Here is a 19,929-nt window from a genome sequence, read left to right as displayed (position 1 = left end):
ATCTCGAGTGAGTCATCTCCTGCAAAACCTGCTACTCGGGGGAGAAATCTCGTTCTGCTTCACCATCGGACATCTCACTCTCAGCTAAACTCACTTCTTGGTAAATTTGAGTCTCAGGAGCTCCAAATCACCCGAGTTGAAAAAAAAGCAAACTCTCCCAGACTTGATTCTTAGTAAATTTACCCCTTAAATTGCAGATTTACTAAGCCTTGGAGAGTGATAAAGTGGAGAGAGATAAAGTACCAACCAATCAGCTCCTAACTGACATTTTTTCAAACAGTCTGTGACATGGCAGTTAGGAGCTGATTGACTGGTACTTTATCACTCTCCAAGGCTTAGTACATTTCCCCTGAGAAATGAGTTTTCCACATATGTACATGCCAAAATATAAACAGCCACGGAATCCAGATATCAACAAAAAATCTGTCACTTACGATTCTCATTAAAAAATGGATGCAGCTATAACCAGGGTGTCCAGGAATACATGTTGTGTATAGGAAGATGACATATCTTTAAAAGATTCCATAACTAGATGTCAATTATTATTATTATTATTATTATTATTAGGGCACATATTGTGGCAGGAACAGCATTAGGACCAGCAATAGCTATCACCGGACTGTTCCGAACTATGAACTATGGAAGTTCCGAGATTCCCTAACACTAGCTGCTAAAAGTATGGTTTTTTGAAAGGTGTTACAGCTGTGGAAGGCACTCCCTGAAAGCATCATATTTGTTCACTTACATTTGAGGGCAAATTCTAGTTTGTCCTTAATTGGATAAAATCTGTTCAAAGAATACAGCAGCACAACAAGGCAGATGTTCCAGAACGAGACAGGACTATATATACCAAGCAAGATCTAGTATTACCAAAACTAGCCCAAAATTTCCTTTGAGAAAATAAGAAAGGAACCAAGGATATAACTGTTAGGAGAGGAGTGCGCTCTGCACTTTCCCCCCTTCTTGTGCTGAGTCCGGGACGCCGTACCTGAGACGGAGGTGCGTTGACCTCACAGCGCGACCTCCGACCAAAGAACTCTGCTGCGTATGTGCGGCGTCTCCATTTATCTTGTCTCTCCATCCTCCATTAGAACCGGACGTGCCTCTGAGCGCCTTGCTGTACCGGAGACTGTATTATATAGTGGAGGCCCTACAGGTACCACTGTGTCACCACCGCTCACTGCTAAAGGGCCACTGCCACCAATGAATGTATATACAGGTGTGTGATACCCTAAAATGCACACCACCTGCTTTAACCCCATAAGTTCCTGGCTGGATCTGTTTGTACCTGTTGTATATGCATACTAGAAAAAAAACATAAGATCAATGCGCTATGTAAACTGAAAATCAAGGAGTCTGCTCCCTGTTAAGTGAAACTCTGAGGCTCACATGTACTGTTAATATACAATTTTACTAATAATTACACATATGATACAAATTATACAACAATGCACAAAAAAAAACTTTAAAAAGTAGCAGTTATAGCAGCACTCCTGCTTATGGATTCAGTCAGAAAAACTATATATCTCTTAATAAAGTATGTATCTGGCAATAGTTAATATATAGCACAAAAAGAAATAAGTCAATTGCTTCCACATATATACAAATCAGCATGAATTTGACATTTTTTTAAATAGTAAACTGAAAATGAATCGGTCTAGTAGCCAAGAAGTGAAAGAAAAATAGATATTGAACCTTTAGGTATGTTTAGGGATAATACCTCCCAAACAGGGGCGTTTCTAGAAAGGAGGGGACCCGTGTGCAGTCTCCGACATGAGCCCCCTCCTCTCCACCCGGCGGCCTGAGCTGTGCGCGGCCAGAGCCGGAGTTATAGACTCTAGGCACTAGAGTGTGCCCAGAGTCTATAATGTATGCACAGGCACCGGGAAAACGTGGCGGCCATTTACCCTGTACTGTGAATGCGCAAACGATGGGAAAATGGCCGCCGCGGCCATTTTACAGCGCCGGACCCCTGCACCGACGTGGGACTCCGGAGAGGTAAGTAATATTATGGGTGCAGGGTGTGCGGTTTGGGGCCCCCCTGGACCCAGAGGCCCGTGTTCCCTGCACACCCTGCACCCATTATAGATACGCCCCTACTCCCAAAGTTGCAAGCAAGTTTTTTGGCAGTGATAGAAACAAATCACATGCAGTAACCCAGAGCAGTTTAGGTAGTAAGGCAGTAGAGTGCGTCAACGCGTTTCGCATCCTAAGCAATGGAGACTTTCTCAAGAAATGTGCATACCTGCATTAATCCTATGTTTTCCTTCATCCTGTTATCAGCCGATTAAAAAAAACAATAAGCTTGGTTAAGTTATCTGACATGTGGACTGACCTCCATCACACACAGCTGACACTTATCAACCATAGTTTCTGCCAATAATAAAGACCAAGGGATTCTGAGGCTATTGAAGCCCAACTGTGCCATTACATGTAGGCCGATTAGGCAACTTCTGTCCTGTTTTGGCTCAACAATACAAGAAGTCCTGATATCAGTTTGTCTTCTAGAGTTTGTACTGATCCCCAGAGAAAATCTGTTTGTAGAATCCAGGACTCCCCGTATTCCAGAAACACACAGAGCTCTTGAAAGTATTCAATAAATGCTATTGAGAAATGTCTTGGAAAAGCTTGCAAAGGAAATGGTTGGTGTTTTCTCACCCACTGTCCCTGTAAAGAAAGATGTCAGGAGACTTTCAGGCAATGGGTCTGAATCACTACTCTGTGATTACCCATGCAGGTCTGCTGCGAAAATATGCTAATGAATGCAATTGCGAAGCTGAGCTGACAATTACCTCTCTGCCTCCGGTCAGCTGGTCGCCAGGTTCCTGCACTGTAACCCCAGTCATGTGGTGTGTGCTGTAAACTGAGATGCTGGTTTACAGCACAGCTGATCGGGGTCACAGTGCAGGAGTCCCGGCGACCAGCTGACCAGAGGAGAGAGCTCATGATCACCAATCACCAGACCCCTGGGTGCAGGTAAGTGTTTGACATATTTTTTTTACAATTTTTTTTTTTTTTTTAAATAATCAGCTCGTGGTCTATTTAGACCACAAAGCTGATCACAGGGGGCTGGCTCCCAACTCTGCTCTGCCTGTCAGAGCGGAACAGGAGTCGGGGAACCGCTTAACGCCATCTTGAGATAGCGTTTTTATAATAAGGCTCCCACCCGATATTTTTTCACAATTCCCCCTTAGTACATTTCAGGCAGATCACATTTCCCATTATAAGTATAGGGAATGTGATCTGCTTAGTACCCAAATGCGAATTACTGGGCTTGGAGTAGTTTTTCATGAAAACTGCTCCAAAAATCCCTTTTAATACATTTCAGTGAAACTAATATAATGTGAAAAGGGTGTTTTCACATTATTTTAGTCAAAAAAATATTGATAAATAGAGCTTAAGGGGTATATTTACTAAAGTGAGGGTTTTAAGAAGTGGAGATGTTGCCCATAGCAACCAATCAGATTCTACTTAACATTTATCTATCACCGTCTAAAAGATAATAGCTAGAATCTGATTAATTGCTATGGGCAACATTTCCATTTCTAAAACCCCGCACTTTAGTAAAAATATACCCCCAATTATCTTTATCTGCCATAACACAGCAGATGAGGAATCTCAGACATTACCCTGTGATTATAACAAGAGTATGCGCTCAGACCACAGAGAAGCTAGTAGCAACAATGGAAGCAGATCCTTGGACAATGAACCATATTTGCCCATGCATATTATATTCTTACAGCAATGGAACAAGGATTCTGCAAACCTTTCATAATATTTTGGAAGAGAGTAACAATGGTCACTTTATGTTAGTGACTGCACCTCCAAGAATCTTCATCTGTGGAATTATATATTTTATAGTTACCAAGGACTCAAGTTCCTTGGTTGGTTATCACAACTGGAGAATCAAACAGAGCAGACACATTTGGATTATTGAGTCTCAGGATTATTCTTCCTAGTTCAAGGAACTGAAAGCACTCTGGGCCTGATTAGGAGATTTACGCAATGCCGATATTCACAGATCGAGCCATTGTTAGCCATTGCGCATGCGAATGCCGCACTGCATACGTGCAGCGATTATATTGTGATTACGTTCGTACAGAGGATTGACTCGCAAAGTGAGAGGACAGGTTGTCAGCATTTGGGGGAGGTAATGGGGGGGTAAGAAAAACGCAAGCGTGTCTGACTGTTTAAATGCCATTTCACAGGCATGCATAAATTAGCCATTGCGGTCTCCTTCACACCAGGAGAGCTCTCTGCGTGTCAGGAGAGGTGCAGTGTTTGAGGCAGGTCAGGCTTACAAGCGGCCGATTACGAAACCGCAGCTGCGATCGCATTAGCGTGCATCTCTGAATCAGGCCCTATGTCCACATATGTCAATTTTGATTAATTGTTGTCTCTTATGCTTTGCAGAATGAATCAGATGTATTTCAAGGCTTAATCTGCAAGGAGTTCCGCGAGCTCCAGAGATACATTGCAGATGAGGAGTCTCGCTTCCTGAAATTAGTGTCCAAGAAAGCAACACAACTCATCAACACTATTGAGATTCAACTAGAGCAGAAAAATGAGATCCTTAGCACTATGCAAGAAAAAGAGCGACAGCTAGAGAACCTAGGAAATGAGAATCATCTGCACTTCATCCGGGTGAGACTTCTCTCTCCACTCCAGTGTCTAACTGAGGCAATGACATGATTATAGAGTTTTTAATGTTCTGGGTAATGTGTCAGTTAACCATAAGACAAGAAAAAATGTACACTTAAAATACAGCTATCTAAGTAATATTTAAAATCGGATTTTACATTTCAGGACATAATTGACAATCATCTGGTCCTCACAAAGTCCTAAAATTGTAGAAATCTAATTTCATGTGACAAATATGTTAGAAACATTTTATTGTCATTTATTCAATAGAAATAATTCTGTATGACCTGTACTATTTTTTTCTGCTGCAATAAATTAAAAATAAATAAATATATAAATAAATAATTCAACATGAAGCAGCCATGGGTGAAAAGTAAGTACATCCCAGTATTTAGTAGCTTGGAGCAGCAGTAACATGAAGTACTGTAATTGTTTTCTATATACAGTCAGGTGCATAAATATTGGGACATTGACAGAATATTCATATTTTGACCTCTATTCACCACCACAATGACTTTGAAATGAAACAAACAATATGTGCTTTAACTGCAGACTCAGATTTAATTTGAGGGTAATTACATCCAAATCAGGTGAACGGTGTAGGAATTACAACGGTTTTTATATGTGCCTCCCACTTTTTAAGGGGCCAAAAGTAATGGGACTATCAACTCAAAAGCTATTTCATGGACAGGTGTGGGCTATTCCCTCGTTATTTCATTATCAATTAAGCAGGTAAAAGGTCTGGAGTTGATTCTAGGTGTGACATTTGCATTTGGAATCAGTTGCTGTCGACTCTCAATATGAGATCCAAAGAGCTGTCACTATCAGTGAAGCAAGCCATCATTAGGCTGAAAAATCAAAACAAACCCATCAGAGAGATAGCAAAAACATTATGTGTGGCCAAATCAACTGTTTGGAACATTCTTAAAAAGAAAGAACGCACCGGAGAGCTCAGCAACACCAAAAGACCCGGAAGACCACGGAAAATAAATGTGGTGGATGACAGAAGAATTATTTCCCTGGTAAGAAAAACTCTTTCACAACAGTTGGCAAATCAAGAACACTCTCCAGGAGGTAGATGTATATGTGTCAAAGTCAACAATCAAGAGAAGACTTCACAAGAGTGTATATAGAGGGTTCACCACAAGATGTAAACCATTGGTGAGCCTCAAAAGCAGGAAGATCAGATTAGAGTTTGCCAAACAACATCTAAAAAAGCCATTACAGTTCTGGAACAACATCCTATGGACAGATGAGACAAAGATCAACTTGTACCAGAGTGATGGGAAGAGAAGAGTATGGAGAAGGAAAAGAACTGCTCATGATCCAAAACCTACCACCTCATCAGTGAAGCATGGTGGTGGTAGTGTCATGGCGTGGGCATGTATGGCTGCCAATGGAACTGGTTCCCTTTTATTCATTGATGACGTGACTGCTGACAAAAGCAGCAGAATGAATTCTGAAGTGTTTCGGGCAATATTATATGCTCATATTCAGTCAAATGCTTCAGAACTCATTGGACGGCGCTTCACAATGCAGATGGACAATGACCCGAAGCATACTGCAAAAGCAACCAAAGAGTTTTTTAAGGCTAAAAAGTGGAAGGTTATGCAATGGCCAAGTCAATCCCCTGACCTGAATCCGATTGAGCATGCATTTCACTTGATGAAGACAAAACTGAAGGGAAAATGCCCCAAGAACAAGCAGGAACTGAAGACATTTGCAGTAGAGGCCTGGCAGAGCATCACCAGGGATGAAACCCAGCGTCTGGTGATGTCTATCCGTTCCAGACTTCAAGCTGTGATTGCCTGCAAAGGATTTGCAACAAAGTATTAAAAAGTGAAAGTTAGATTTAGGATTGTTTAGTTTGTCCCATTACTTTTGGCCCCTTAAAAAGTGGGAGGCACATATAGAAACCGTTGTAATTCCTACACCGTTCACCTGATTTGGATGTAATTACCCTCAAATTAAATCTGAAAGTCTGCAGTTAAAGCAGATCTTGTTTGTTTCATTTCAAAGCCATTGTGGTGGTGAACAGAGACCAAAATATGAAAATTCTGTCAATGTCCCAATATTTATGCACCTTACTGTAAGTATCAGTCTTTTACATTATAGTTGATACATTTTCTTACTATCTATATAAAACGGCTTCACTTCATTGAGGTTAACGTTAAAGACTTTTGTTTATGCACTGCTCTCCTAAAGTGTCATAAATGCATCTCAGAGGTGTTGAGGCCTGGACGGTGACATTAAACCTGAATTTTGTTCTATACCAGTAATTCAATTGTAGATTTATTGGTGTGCTTGCAATCATTTTCCTGCTGCAATTGCAGACAGTCTTCAGTTGGGGATGCAATCGGGAAGCCGGCTTCACGACTGTCATATTCCGACGAGGGTGAAATGACCGTCGCCGGGAGACCAGCATCCGGCATCCCGATCGAAGGGATGCCGGGCACTGCGAGTGGTCAGCCGCGGGGGGGGTTAGGTTTAGGGCTCCCGGGGGGGACTTTGGGTTAGGCACCCCCCCAGGAGGTTAGGGTTAGGCTAGGGAGAGTTAGGGTTAGGCACCCCCGGGGGGAGGTTAGAGTTAGGTACCCCCCAGAGGACTTAGGTTTAGGCAGTGGGGAAGGGGGGGTTAGGTTTAGGCACTTAGAGGGGGGATTAGGGCTAGGCACCCCTAAGGGAGGGTTAGGGAGGTAGGTTAGTTCATACTTACCTGGGGATGATCAGGATTTCCAACGCTGTTGGGCTGCCGCTGCCACAATCTATTCCACTGTCGCCCTGACGCTGCCGGGAATCAAACTGCCGGCCATGCGGCCGGCGGTATTACATACCGATTCCCTTCAGTTGTCAGATAACCTCACATATTTCTGTACAATGCTCTGGTATAAAAAGGAGTTCACGACTGACTCAGTGATGGCAACGTCATTTAGCTACAAATTTCTCTAAATCATCAAAAATTAAAACTGTTATGAGGATTTTGTGGTGATACACACTGTATTTTGCTTTTGCTAAAGTTCATGACCACATTGGCCTTGTCTGTCCAGATGATATTGTTCCAGAACTCTTGTGTTTGATTAAGGTGCAACTCTGCAAACTAATGGTGCATACACACGTTTCGATCACCCAGCGATACGATATCACTGGGTGATCATCATGCACCCTCCCTGGTGTGCTGGATGATCTATATTGATCACCCAGCACACCACATACTTACCGAGGACTATAGCGACCCGCGTTCAACGATCGCGGGTCCCTATAGTAACCTGCTCGATATCGAGCAAGTTGACAGGCCGATGGACGATATCAGTATCGTCCATACATGGCCGCGCATTGCTGGTCGATGGTAAGTTGGTAGGGACAATTTCTTTATTGTTCAAATCGATCATTTAAATCGCTACGTGTGTACGCACCATTAAGCTGTGCTGCAATACTTTGGGTTTGGTTGTGGAGTAAAAGGCACATTCTTCTGGCTGTCCTTTCATGAAAGCCACATTTGTTGAGTCTTGTTTTTTGATGTTAAGAGTCATGAACTTTCACATACAGGCGCCAATCCCAATACTGATTAGGTCATTCCTCGATTGGAATCCTTATTATGAAATATTTGTATCTCACAATTCTAGGATAAAAAGGTGAAAACCAGATATAAGTGTATAATATTGAGGAATTAATTTAAATAAAGATGAGACTATGTGGCACAATATGAAAAAAATAAGTGTATATATTTAAATAAGGTTACGATAAACAGGTCATAAATAACAAACCTTTACAAGAAATTGTAAACACAAACCTTTACACATAATAAACACACAATAAACACAAGTTACAACAATCGAAGATATAAATCTTTGAGACCAGCCAACGAGGACAAAGAGTCTGTAACTATATAAATAATAACTGTGTATAAACAACCACAAATAAAGTCTGAAACAAACACAGATAATAAACAAGCCCCTGTTTGGTAATTCTTATATTATACTTGGGTATTTATTGCATGGAAATATAATTGCTATATATGGGCAGAAAACAAAGACTGCTATGCTGTTGATGTACAAAGACTAACGCGTTTCATCCTTCTGCTGCACTTCTTCAGGGATGTAGCAACATCCCTGAAGCTATGAGAAGTATCACAGCATTTGTCTAGTGAAGTTGTTAACATGCAGAATAAGCTTGTCATCAATTAGTATTGACATCGAAACTCACTGATTATGAAGTTGTTTTGCACATAAATGTTTGATATATAATCTACCTAGATTGCTAAAATCATCATCAGCAGGAGCCACCTGCAGCACTAGTTAAATGAAAATGAACAACAATTTTCTTTGTTTTAAGATGTTTTTAACCATTATTTCATTTGTTTCTGTTAACAGAACTATACTGGTATAACTTCCAGGTAAGAGGCACACAATCACAATATGGAGATAATGTAATAGATAGGTGAATCATTAAAATAATGCTGCTTTCTCCCTCAGCTGTCAGCCACCGCTACCACGCTCTGCCGACACATTTTACAATGCTGTCTTCTTCAAGCCTGGATTTCGGCAGGATGACATCAAGCTCACAGTCTGGAAAAGGCTGCAGCGGCGGATTCTGCCTAGTGAGAAACATTCTATGGCATGCTACATATCTCTAGCCTGTGACCATGGGACTACTCAGTGCACTGCAGCATGCTGCCAAAATCTGCATGCCATGCTCGCCAGTAGTTCTGGTTTCTTTAGTTGCCTGTAGTTACATGTATGTCCTTACTCTCATTTACTGGAAGTTCCCCTTTATTTCCAGTGGCTTCCAGAAGAGGCATTCAGCGGGCTTGTTGGTATTGCAAACATTCATAGCCCCAAACTAATGTAGTTTTGGTAGAACTAGTAGGTCATTCTTTTCTGCTTTTTGTACTTTAACAATTTACCCTTTTTATTTAATTTCTTTAGAGCCAGAGATTTTGAAACTAGACCCCCTCACCGCACATCCTCTGCTGCAGTTGTCCAAGGGAGATACCATGGTGCAGTGCCGATCACCTGTAAGCCGTCGTGGCAGCAATCCGGAAGGCTTTGAAAATAGCAGCTGTGTGCTGGCAACTCGTGGCTTCTCCACAGGCAAGCATTACTGGGAAGTGGTTGTTGGTACCAAACAAAAGTGGAGAATTGGTGTGGTCAAGGGCACAGTAAGTCGCAAGGGCAAGATGGTTCGAGCACCCGAGGCAGGAGCATGGCTAATTGGGCTTAAAGAAGGACGTTTCTATGAAGCTTTCACATCTCCCAGCGTCTCCCTGCCCATCCATTCCCGCCCACAGAGTATTGGCATTTTCCTTAATTATGAGAAGGGCGAGCTGACCTTCTACAATGCAGACAGCTCAGAGGAACTGATACCCTTGTATACGTTCCACGCTGAGTTCCAAGGAAAGCTTTACCCAGTTCTAGACGTGTGTTGGCAAGAAAGGGGAACCAATCGCCAACCTCTTATATTGCCCACTTCGGAAACGGCAGCCAATAACCTGTGATCGGTTTGAAAAAACAAGTCAAAACAATTTACTTTACTTACTTCCCCATTTGTAATTTACAAAGCAGGCAGCTCTTTATTTATCCTGTATAGACCACATTTTCTAAAGGTGTTAAATTTGACTTTAATTAAGGGAACGCGTTATAGTATGCATATATTAAAAATACGTTTCTCTTTTCCAGCTGGTATAGATATCCACTCATGTGGAAGCTCTGATTCATTCAGTCTGAAACTATTGATTTTCAATATTCCAGTTTTTGGTATACTAAAGCTGGCCTGGCACATTACAATTTGATCATTTGCTATAGAAGTTGTAAATAATTTAGGAGTATGTGGATAACCATAGGTCCAGTACAATAATCTTTAGACAGTAAAACTGATTGATAAGGTGATTAGATGAAGTTGGTTGCTTTGGACTGTGTATAAAGTCTACAACTGCTCTACAACGTCAGTGCACCGAACTGCTCTGTGTGTGTGAAGCAACCACTTGTCGTTTTTTATTTACAATCTGATTGTTTCTAATCAGATTAAACATGATCTGATTACAAATTAGTGCTTTAATTGTATATTGATAGAAAATACAATAGTGCTTTTGGAAACATGATTCTTCGACCAGCTTTTTGGTGTTTGAAATTCCTATACATCTGGTTAAAAAATGGAAACTACTACTGTTCCCATCCCTATACTCTTAAGGTGCCTACACACTTGGCGATCTGCACACAATCCCACGATGTGTACGATATCCCTTGAAACTCCTCCCCGGCAGCTCTGCACACGATTTGGTGTTTAAAGTTTCCAATTTACAAACGATCTCTCCTGCATCCAGACTTTTTGCAGTGCATTGTGTCCCAGACGGCAGATCTGAAGATGCGATGTGCGACCAGCGGGGACGCGTATTGCATCGTGATCGTGAGTGGGGACTCACTATTTGGGCATAATCTACACGATCTGTTGCTCCGATGCGTCGGAATCGGCCAGATCAAGTAAAATATCGCCAAGTGTGTATGCTTCATTTTGACAGTAGAGAAAATGCTAAATCTCATTTGTCAGTTTTATTTATTTACATTTTCTTTTTAGCAAATAATATTGAGTTTCAAACAAGAACAGCAGTACCTAAAGAGACACATTCAGGGCCCAGGGGTTATAGGGGGTACATATATTATATAACACTTAGATTACATGGCCAACTCTGGTTTGCAGCAGGCCACAACGCAAAAGGAAAACAATAATGAATCCAAACTACAGCCAATATAGGCAAAAGAACAAAAAATAACACACAAACAAAATAAAAAACAGAGAATTCCAAAAGTACAGTACTATTGAGAATACACATCTACATACGCCTTTCCACAAAGAAGAAGCTAGAATTATTTCTCCTCTGAAAGGTATCATGGCATGGTTCAATCCTATACTGCTTTTGTGGCTGAATTTAGGCTTACGCCCAGGGGAGCCGATTGGGGGGTGGAATGGGTACTAATTACCCGGGCCCAGGCTTGCTGGAGGGGCCCGGCGGGGACCCGGGTCCAGCACCGCTGCCCCCCCCCTCTTACATCACAGCAGCCCAGCACACGCTGCTGTATGCTGGGCTGTACTGGGAGACTGCTAGCAGCCACAGCAGTCTCCTATGCCTGTGGGGGGAGTGATCAAGCTGATCGTGCCCCCCACTGGTTATGCGCCGGGCTGAGGGGGCTCAGCGCTTGCCTCGCCAGCGTCGCAAAACTCAAAGGGGGCGTGGCCATGCCGGCCACGATTAGGCCATGCCCCCTTTTACCCGGGCCCGCCGCGGCTCTTGGCTGGCCTGCTTATGCCCTGTACTACCACCTACTAATATTTCCTCCCCTCTGGCCAGAATAATGTTGGCTGCTATAAGCAGCCATTTTTTCCATTGTTCTGCTGGTTTTCTTTAAATACCCAACGCTCCAAGGAGAGTTGGTAGTGCAGATTTAAGTGTTTTTAGTTTTTATAGCTTTTAAAGGTGAAGCTAAAATAAGTAATCAATTAGGCTAGTGCAGAACTGTCACCAGACCTTACTATAATCAATAAAGCATAGAAAAAGCATAAGGATTACTTAGCTACAAAAATGTAATAAAATAAAAATATAATAAGGTCTTCTGAGAAAGGCAAGTTGTTAGGTTAGGCTATCCGGAGCGGAAAGGGTTAATTTCACTGCCGGAGAGTAAATGAGACACACACAGCAATGGTGTTAGACAATACTCTAATCTTTATCAGGCATGTCAAGCATTTATATAGCTTCTTTGTCGGTTATCTTATCATTTTTGGGCATGCATAAACAATTTGATTAATAGTCACATATTGGGAGCTATTGTGTCAGCAGCAAGGGGCAGCATTGTATTATTAATAAGCAAACACTAATATTAGATATTCTTTGACACATACTTAAGAGGTTCTGCTCATTATTTCTGAGAATCCAGATGTGACCTTCTATTCCAAAATTTGTTGATACATTTCCACCGCTTCTCACAATAGGCACATAGAACTCTTTATCAACACATGCACATTCCGGTCTCAGCATAAATTTGAACAAACCAATATCCAGAGTTTAATTCTATCACATCTAAAACAGGCACTTTGCACATTGTCATAATAAATAATGGCACCATCAGTATCCTTTGCCAGGGAAAATGCTTATGAAGTATATTATGTTTGATCATTTGGATAGTAGAACCTCAAAGTATAAATTTGCACAATGACTGCAAGTAAAAAACAACAGCAAAATGCAATGTCTCAATCTCTATGAATATACAATATACTATTAAATGACATAGGCTCATCTCAAATATTTGTTAATAATGTTTATTTTTCATTTTATGTGTTTGGAAGATGGTACATTCTTCATATCAAGGAGTCATCTAAATAAAAAATAATATTCCAACAACTGACTGAGATATGGTTGTTTTCTTTTTACATAAAGGCAATCATGTCTTTTGAGCAAGTATATATAAGGTTACCAGGACTGAGCAATCGGTCTCCACTGGGACCCATGCTGTTACACTGAAGGTCCAATAAACCCTAAATTCAAATCAATCATGATGGTAAAATACATTGTGCAGTGTGTTGTGAGTCTGAAATGATCAGCGGGTAAAATATGAAGAGTGAAATGCGTTTAATTTCTGTTTTTCCCGTGTGCAAGCAAAGTAAGGGGTTAATCTAACTTTCCTGACACATCACCTGTTCATTTGCCTAACCCCCTACTGGGACCAGTGTTATTGGTGTTTTGAGAGGAGGAGTCTTGTGTGCATATCTATGGGAAAATGAGCCAGTGGCAACATAATCAATTTAGTGGTGATTTCTGCTCAGCTTTGGAAAGGTAAGTATAGTTACTGGGTGCAGGGTAGGCGGTCCCATGTGCACCACACACCCTGCACCTATTACAGATATGCGCCTGTAAGATAAGACTTTATGGCACTCGGCTGTGGACAGTGAAGAGGGAGGGTGGGAGTTAGGGCTGGCTGGGCTGTGTAGTGTAGTGTAGTGCAGAGTAGTGTTGTGCTGTGCTGCTGTTGTCCACTACTTCAAAGTCCATAGGGGCTAGCTGTGTTGTGCTGTGCTGCTGTTGTTAATAGGGGCTGTGTCCACTACTTCAAAGTCCATATGGGCTGGCTGGACTGTGTTGTGCAGTCAGTTCTCCATAGGGGCTGTGTCCACTCCAAAGTCCTGTGCAGTGTCCCAGTCCTAAAGGGGTGCTGTAGTGTTGTCCAGGGGGTGCTCTGTCCATCAGGGGTGCTCCCCCCAAGTGCTAAAAAAATAATATTTTTTGTGTGTTTGTGAATTGTGTGCGCAGTAGCCGCACGTGCATCAACAAAGTAGTGCCAAGCGTGCGCCTGTGTCATAAGTAAAGGGCCGGCTGGCTTGACCGTTAAAGGGTGCTGTAACCCCCAAAGTACACTCCAGTCCAAACCAAAAAAAAAATTATTTTCTGTGTTTGTGAATTGTGTGCGCAGTAGCCGCACGTGCATCAACAAAGTAGTGCCAACCGTGCGCCTGTGTCATAAGTAAAGGGCCGGCTGGCTTGACCGTTAAAGGGTGCTGTAATCCCCAAAGTACACTCCAAACCAAAAAAATATATATTTTCTGTGTTTGTGAATTGTGTGCGCAGTAGCCGCACGTGCATCAACAAAGGAGCAGCGCCAAGCGTGCGCCTGTGTCCCATAAGTAAAGAGCCGGCTGGCTCATTTCTTAAAGGCTGGTGTAACCCACAAAGTGCACTACTCTCCAGCAAAAGTAAAAAAATATTTTCTGTGTTTAGCCGCACGTATATATCAAATCTATATAACATAAATGGAGGACCAAACTTTCTCCGATAAAAATAAAATAGGGAAAGATCAAGAACCACTTCCTCCTAGTGCTGAAGCTGCTGTCACTAGTCATGACATAGACGATAACATGCCATCAACGTCGTCTGCCAAGGCCGATGCCCAATGTCATAATAGAGGGCACATACAATCCCAAATGACAAAGTTCAGGAAAATGACCTTGAAAAAAATATTTAAATCAGCTGAAGAGAAACGTAAACTTGCCAATATGCCATTTACGACACAGAGTGGCAAGGAACGGCTAAGGTCGATCCCTAGTATGTTCATGACTAGTGGTTCAGCTTCACATGACGATGGAAGCCCTCCTCCCACTAAAAAAATCAAAAGAGTTAAGCTGGCAAAAGCACAGCGAAGAACTGTGCTTTCTAAGAAGATATCACAAATCCCCAAGGAGAGTCCAAGTGTGGTGGTGGTTGCGATGCCTGACCTTCCCAGCACTGGATGGGAAGAGGTGGCTCTTTCCACCATTTGCACGCCCCCTGCAAGTGCTGAAAGGAGCACCCACAGTCCACTTGCTGATATGCAAATTGAAGATGTCACTGTTGAAGTACAACAGGATGAGGATACTGGTGTAGCTGGCGCTGAGGAGGAAGTTGGCGAGGAGGATTCTGATGGTGATGTGGTTTGTTTAAATCAGGCTCCGGGGAAGACAGTTGTTGTCCATGGGATGAAAAAGCCCATCACGGTCATGCCTGGGCAGAAGACCAAACATTCCACCTCTTTGGTCTGGCAATATTTCTATCCAAATCCGGACAACAACTGTCTTGCCATATGTACCATATGTAAAGGTGAAATAAGTAGGGGTAGGGACGTCAACCACCTAGGAACATCCTCCCTTATACGGCACCTGCAGCGCGTTCATAAAAAGTTACTGTCAAGTTCAGAAAGTTTGGCTAAGACCGTAAGCAGTCCAGGGATACCTAAATCCCGTTGTCCTGTTGTATCCAAGCGCCTGCAAACCACACCGTCAACTCCCTCCTCGTCAATTTCCTCCTTAGTCAGGATCGGAAGTAGTCCTGCAGGCCATGTCACTGGCATGACTGACTCTCCTATCCGGGATTCCTCCGGAGGATCCTGCATTGCTACGCCTACTGCTGCCGCTGCTGCTGTTGCTGCTGCTGGGAGTCGTTCATCATCCCAGAGAGGAAGTAGGAACACCACTACTTTTACTAAACAATTGACCCTCCAACAGTCCTTAGCGAGTAGGATGAAGTACGACAGCAGTCATCCTGAAGCAAAACGTATAACTGAGGCCTTGACTGCTATGTTGGTGTTAGACGTGCGTCCGGTATCCGCCATTAGTGCAGTGGGATTTAGACAATTGATGGAGGTAGTGTGTCCCCGGTTCCAAATCCCGTCTAGATTCCACTTCACTAGGCAGGCGATACCGAGACTGTACAGAAACGTCAGAAAAAGTGTCCTCAGTGTCCTGAAAAATGCTGTTGTAAACAATGTCCACTTAACCACGGACATGTGGACAAGTGGAACAGGGCAGACTAAGGACTATATGACTGTGACAGCCCACTGGGTAGATGTATCACCTTACGCAGCAACAGCAGCAGCGTCACCCGTAGTAGCATCTCAGAAACGCCAGCTCGTTCCAAGGCAGGCTACGCTGTGTATCACCGGTTTCAGTAAGAGGCACACCGCCGACAACCTCTTAGAGAAACTGAGGGAAATCATCGCCCAGTGGCTTACCCCACTTAGACTCTCCTGGGGATTTGTGATATCTGACAACGCCACCAATATTGTGCGGGCATTACATCTGGGCAAATTCCAGCACGTCCCATGTTTTGCTCACACAATAAACTTGGTGGTGCAGAATTTTCTGAAAAGCGACAGGGGCGTGCAGGAGACGCTTTGGGTGGCCCGAAAAATTTCTGGCCACTTTCGCCATTCAGCGACTGCATGCCGAAGACTGGAGTACCAGCAAACACTCTTGAACCTGCCCCGCCATCACCTGAAGCAAGAGGTTGTGACGCGGTGGAACTCAACCCTCTATATGCTTCAGAGGATGGAGGAGCAGCAAAAGGCCATACAAGCCTATACATCCACCTATGACATAGGCAAAGGAGGGGGTATGCACCTGACTCAAGCGCAGTGGAGAATGATTTCCGTGTTGTGCAAGGTTCTCCAGCCCTTCGAACTTGCCACACGTGAAGTCAGTTCAGACACTGCCAGCTTGAGTCAGGTCATTCCCCTCATCAGGCTTTTGCAGAAGCAGCTGGAGAAAGTGAAGGAGGAGCTAAGATGGAGCGATTCCGCTCGGCATGTGGGACTTGTGGATGAAGCCCTTCATTCGCTTTGCCAGGATTCCAGGGTGGTCAATCTGTTGAAATCAGACCACTACATTTTGGCCACCGTGCTCGATCCTAGGTTTAAAGCCTATGTGGTGTCTCTCTTTCCGGCCGACACAAGCCTGCAGAGGTGCAAAGACCTGCTGGTGAACACACTGTCAGCTGAAGCGGAACGTGACACGTCAACAGCTCCTTCTTCATTTTCTCCCGCAACTGGGGCTGCCAGGAAAAAACTTAGGTATCCTAAGCAACCCGCTGGCGGTGATGCAGGGCAGGCAGGACCAAGTTTGGACATCTGGTCCGGACTGAAGGACCTGGCAACAATTTCTGACATGTCTACTGTCACTGCATATGATACTGTCACCATTGACAGAATGGTGGAGGATTACATCGGTGACAGCATCCAAGTAGGCATGTCAGACAGTCCATACCTGTACTGGCAGGAAAAAGAGGCAATTTGGAGGCCCCTGTACAAACTGGCTCTATTTTACCTGAGTTGCCCCCCCTCCAGTGTGTACTCCGAAAGAGTGTTTAGTGCAGCCGGGAACCTTGTCAGCGAAAGGCGTAGGAGGTTGCTTCCACAGAATGTGGAGAAGATGATGTTCATCAAAGTGAATTATCAGCTCTTCCAGGGAGACCAGCCTCCAGAACGTACAGAGGGACCTGTGGTGGTGGATTCAAGTGGGGACGAGTTAATACTTTGTGAGGATGAGGATGTACACACTGAAGAGGGTGAGGAATCGGTGGATGAGGAGGAGGAGGACGACATCTTGCCTCCGTAGAGCCAGTTTGTGCAGGGACAGATTAATTGCCAGCTTGTTTTGTGGGGGCCCAAACGAACCAATCATTTTAGCCACAGTTGTGTGGCAGACCCTGGCGCTGAAATGATTGGTTTGTTAAAGTGTGCATGTCCTGTTTATACAACATAAGGGTGGATGGGAGGTCCCAAGGACAATTCCATCTTGCACCTCTTTTTTTTCTTTGCATTATGTACAGTTTGGGGCCTAGTTTTTCAAACTACCATCCTGTCTGCCACTGCAGTATCACGCCTAGATGGGTCACGTGTTTGTGCCGCCCACTCGTGTCGCTTAGCATAGTCATCCAGCTACCTCGGTGCAACCTTTTGGACATAACAACACTATTGTGAGGTGTGAGGTGTTCAGAATAGACTGGAAATGAGTGGAAATTAAGGTTATTGAGGTTAATAATAGCATAGGAGCAGAAAAACCTACAAATTCTGTGATTTTAGCTGTTTTTATGCTTTTTTTCAAAAAAATACAGATCCAAAACACAAAACCCAGAACCCAAAACACGGAAGGGTGGTTTTGGCAAAACCAATCCAGATCCAAAACACGAAGAAAGATCCAGATCCAAAACACAAAACACGAAAAGTGGCCGGTGCACACCCCTAGTAAGAAAGAAGGGGGGTAAAAAGAGGATAGGAGGGAGAGATGGGGGGGCAGACATTACATATCATCTAGAGAATCAGTACATATCATACATTTTCCAGAGGGTAAACCTCAATCATTGCCCATGGGTCCATGCCCAAAGTGTGCGGAAGGAGAAGGGGGACTGCGCTCAGCGAGCAACCAGGGAGCCCAAACTTGAGAAAAAAACATGCCCTCAATCATGGAGGTAATAAGTTATCTCCTCCATGGTCGCAATATGCCAAATCTGACTCTTAAGTACAGAGAGGAGTGGTGGGGAAGTCTTTTTCCAATTTAGAGCAATAAGAGAATTTGCCGCTGCTAATATGTGTGCAGCTAAATTTTTGGAAAATTTGTCAATATTCGGGGGTGGGTAGCACAATAAAAATATCCAAGGATCTTTTGAGATCGGAGTTTCCAGAAGGGAATTTAGCAGATTATGGACAGAGTCCCAGAAGGGAACAATAATTGGACAGGTCCACCAGATATGGACGATAGTACCCCTGCAGCCACAGCCCCGCCAACAATCGGGTGAAGAGGATGAGAACATTTTATAAAATCTCTCAGGAGTACAGTACCTTCTGTAATAAATGTTATATGCATTCTCTTTAATTTTGGTTGCAATAGAACTTTTGGCTATCCCCAGTCTCATGTCGTCCCAGGCTTCGGCATCTGGAGGAGAACCAAGATCTCATTCCCAAGCATTTTCATGAGGACTAAGAGAGGGAAGGGTAACGTCCAAAAGAATAGCATAAATCTGGGAAATTAGACCTTTAGATAAGGGGTAATGTCTACAGAGATTTTCAAATGGGGTAAGGGCACAGACGACAGATAGTGGAGGTAATGATTGTAAAAAATGGCGAATTTGAAAAAATTCAAAAGGATTAAGCGTCTGGGATGGGAGTTTTAGTTGTAATATTGGCAGGGATATCCATTGACCTTGGTCAGAAAAGTCACTGGGGAATCTAAGCCCTACATTAATCCACCTATGGGACCTCAAAGTAGAGGGAACGGGGTTATACCAGATAGGAGTTAGAGGAGATACCGGAGAAAAAAGATTCATTTTATTTGAGTAGAGACCCCAGAGTTTGAGGTCACATTTAATAGTAGGGAGTAATTTGGATGCGGAAGATCGGTGTGCGGGTAGTGTGCCCCATAAAGAAGTTAATTCTGGGAGAGTAGTATAGGCAAATTCAATATCCAACCATGAAGTAGAACCTGGGGGAGAGTATGAGGCAACAATATGGGAAAAATGGGAGGCGAGATAATAAAGTTTAACATTAGGAAGACCTCTCCCACCTCTTACAACCGACCTTTAGAAAACTTTAACCGCAGTTCTCGGGGGTCTGTGATTCCAAACAAAACGAATCAGGGCTTTTTGAATATTTCTTAGAAAAATAGCGGGAACAGTTACGGAGAGAGTCTGAAAAAGATAAAGACATTTTGGTATAACATTCATTTTAACAGCTATGATCCTACCCAACCACGAGATAATAAGAAGATTCCAGGAATTAAAATCGGCCTGCATTTTAGATAGGAGAGGTGAATAATTTTCACGAAAAAGAGAGTCATAGTGGGAAGTTAAGTAAATCCCCAAGTACTTGATCTTTTTGGGTTGCCACTTAAAATTAAAATTAATTTGTAGGTTTTCAGCATCTCCTGGGGAAACATGGAGAAGCATGGCCTCTGATTTGGAGTAATTGATTTTATACCCAGAGACAGTGCTATAGAACCGAA

General features: G+C 43.2%; 1 protein-coding gene across 1 annotated transcript in view; it reads left to right on the top strand.

Moving 5' to 3' along the window:
- Window positions 1-10,240, top strand: part of TRIM50 (tripartite motif containing 50) — a 28,393-nt gene extending 18,153 nt beyond the window's left edge. The window contains exons 3-6 of the mRNA XM_088455142.1: window positions 4,414-4,644; window positions 9,012-9,034; window positions 9,114-9,238; window positions 9,567-10,240. Coding sequence (XP_088311268.1) covers window positions 4,414-4,644; window positions 9,012-9,034; window positions 9,114-9,238; window positions 9,567-10,135 — 948 coding nt within the window. The 3' untranslated portion in view covers window positions 10,136-10,240. The remainder of the gene's footprint in view (window positions 1-4,413; window positions 4,645-9,011; window positions 9,035-9,113; window positions 9,239-9,566) is intronic.
- Window positions 10,241-19,929: the final 9,689 nt, after the last annotated feature.

Source organism: Taudactylus pleione, unplaced genomic scaffold, assembly GCF_031769625.1.
Source record: "Taudactylus pleione unplaced genomic scaffold, aTauple2 ptg000040l, whole genome shotgun sequence".
NCBI classification, from domain to species: Eukaryota; Metazoa; Chordata; class Amphibia; order Anura; family Myobatrachidae; genus Taudactylus; species Taudactylus pleione.
The sequence above is the reverse complement of the archived record's forward strand: the minus strand, read 5'-3'. Positions and strand labels throughout refer to the sequence as shown.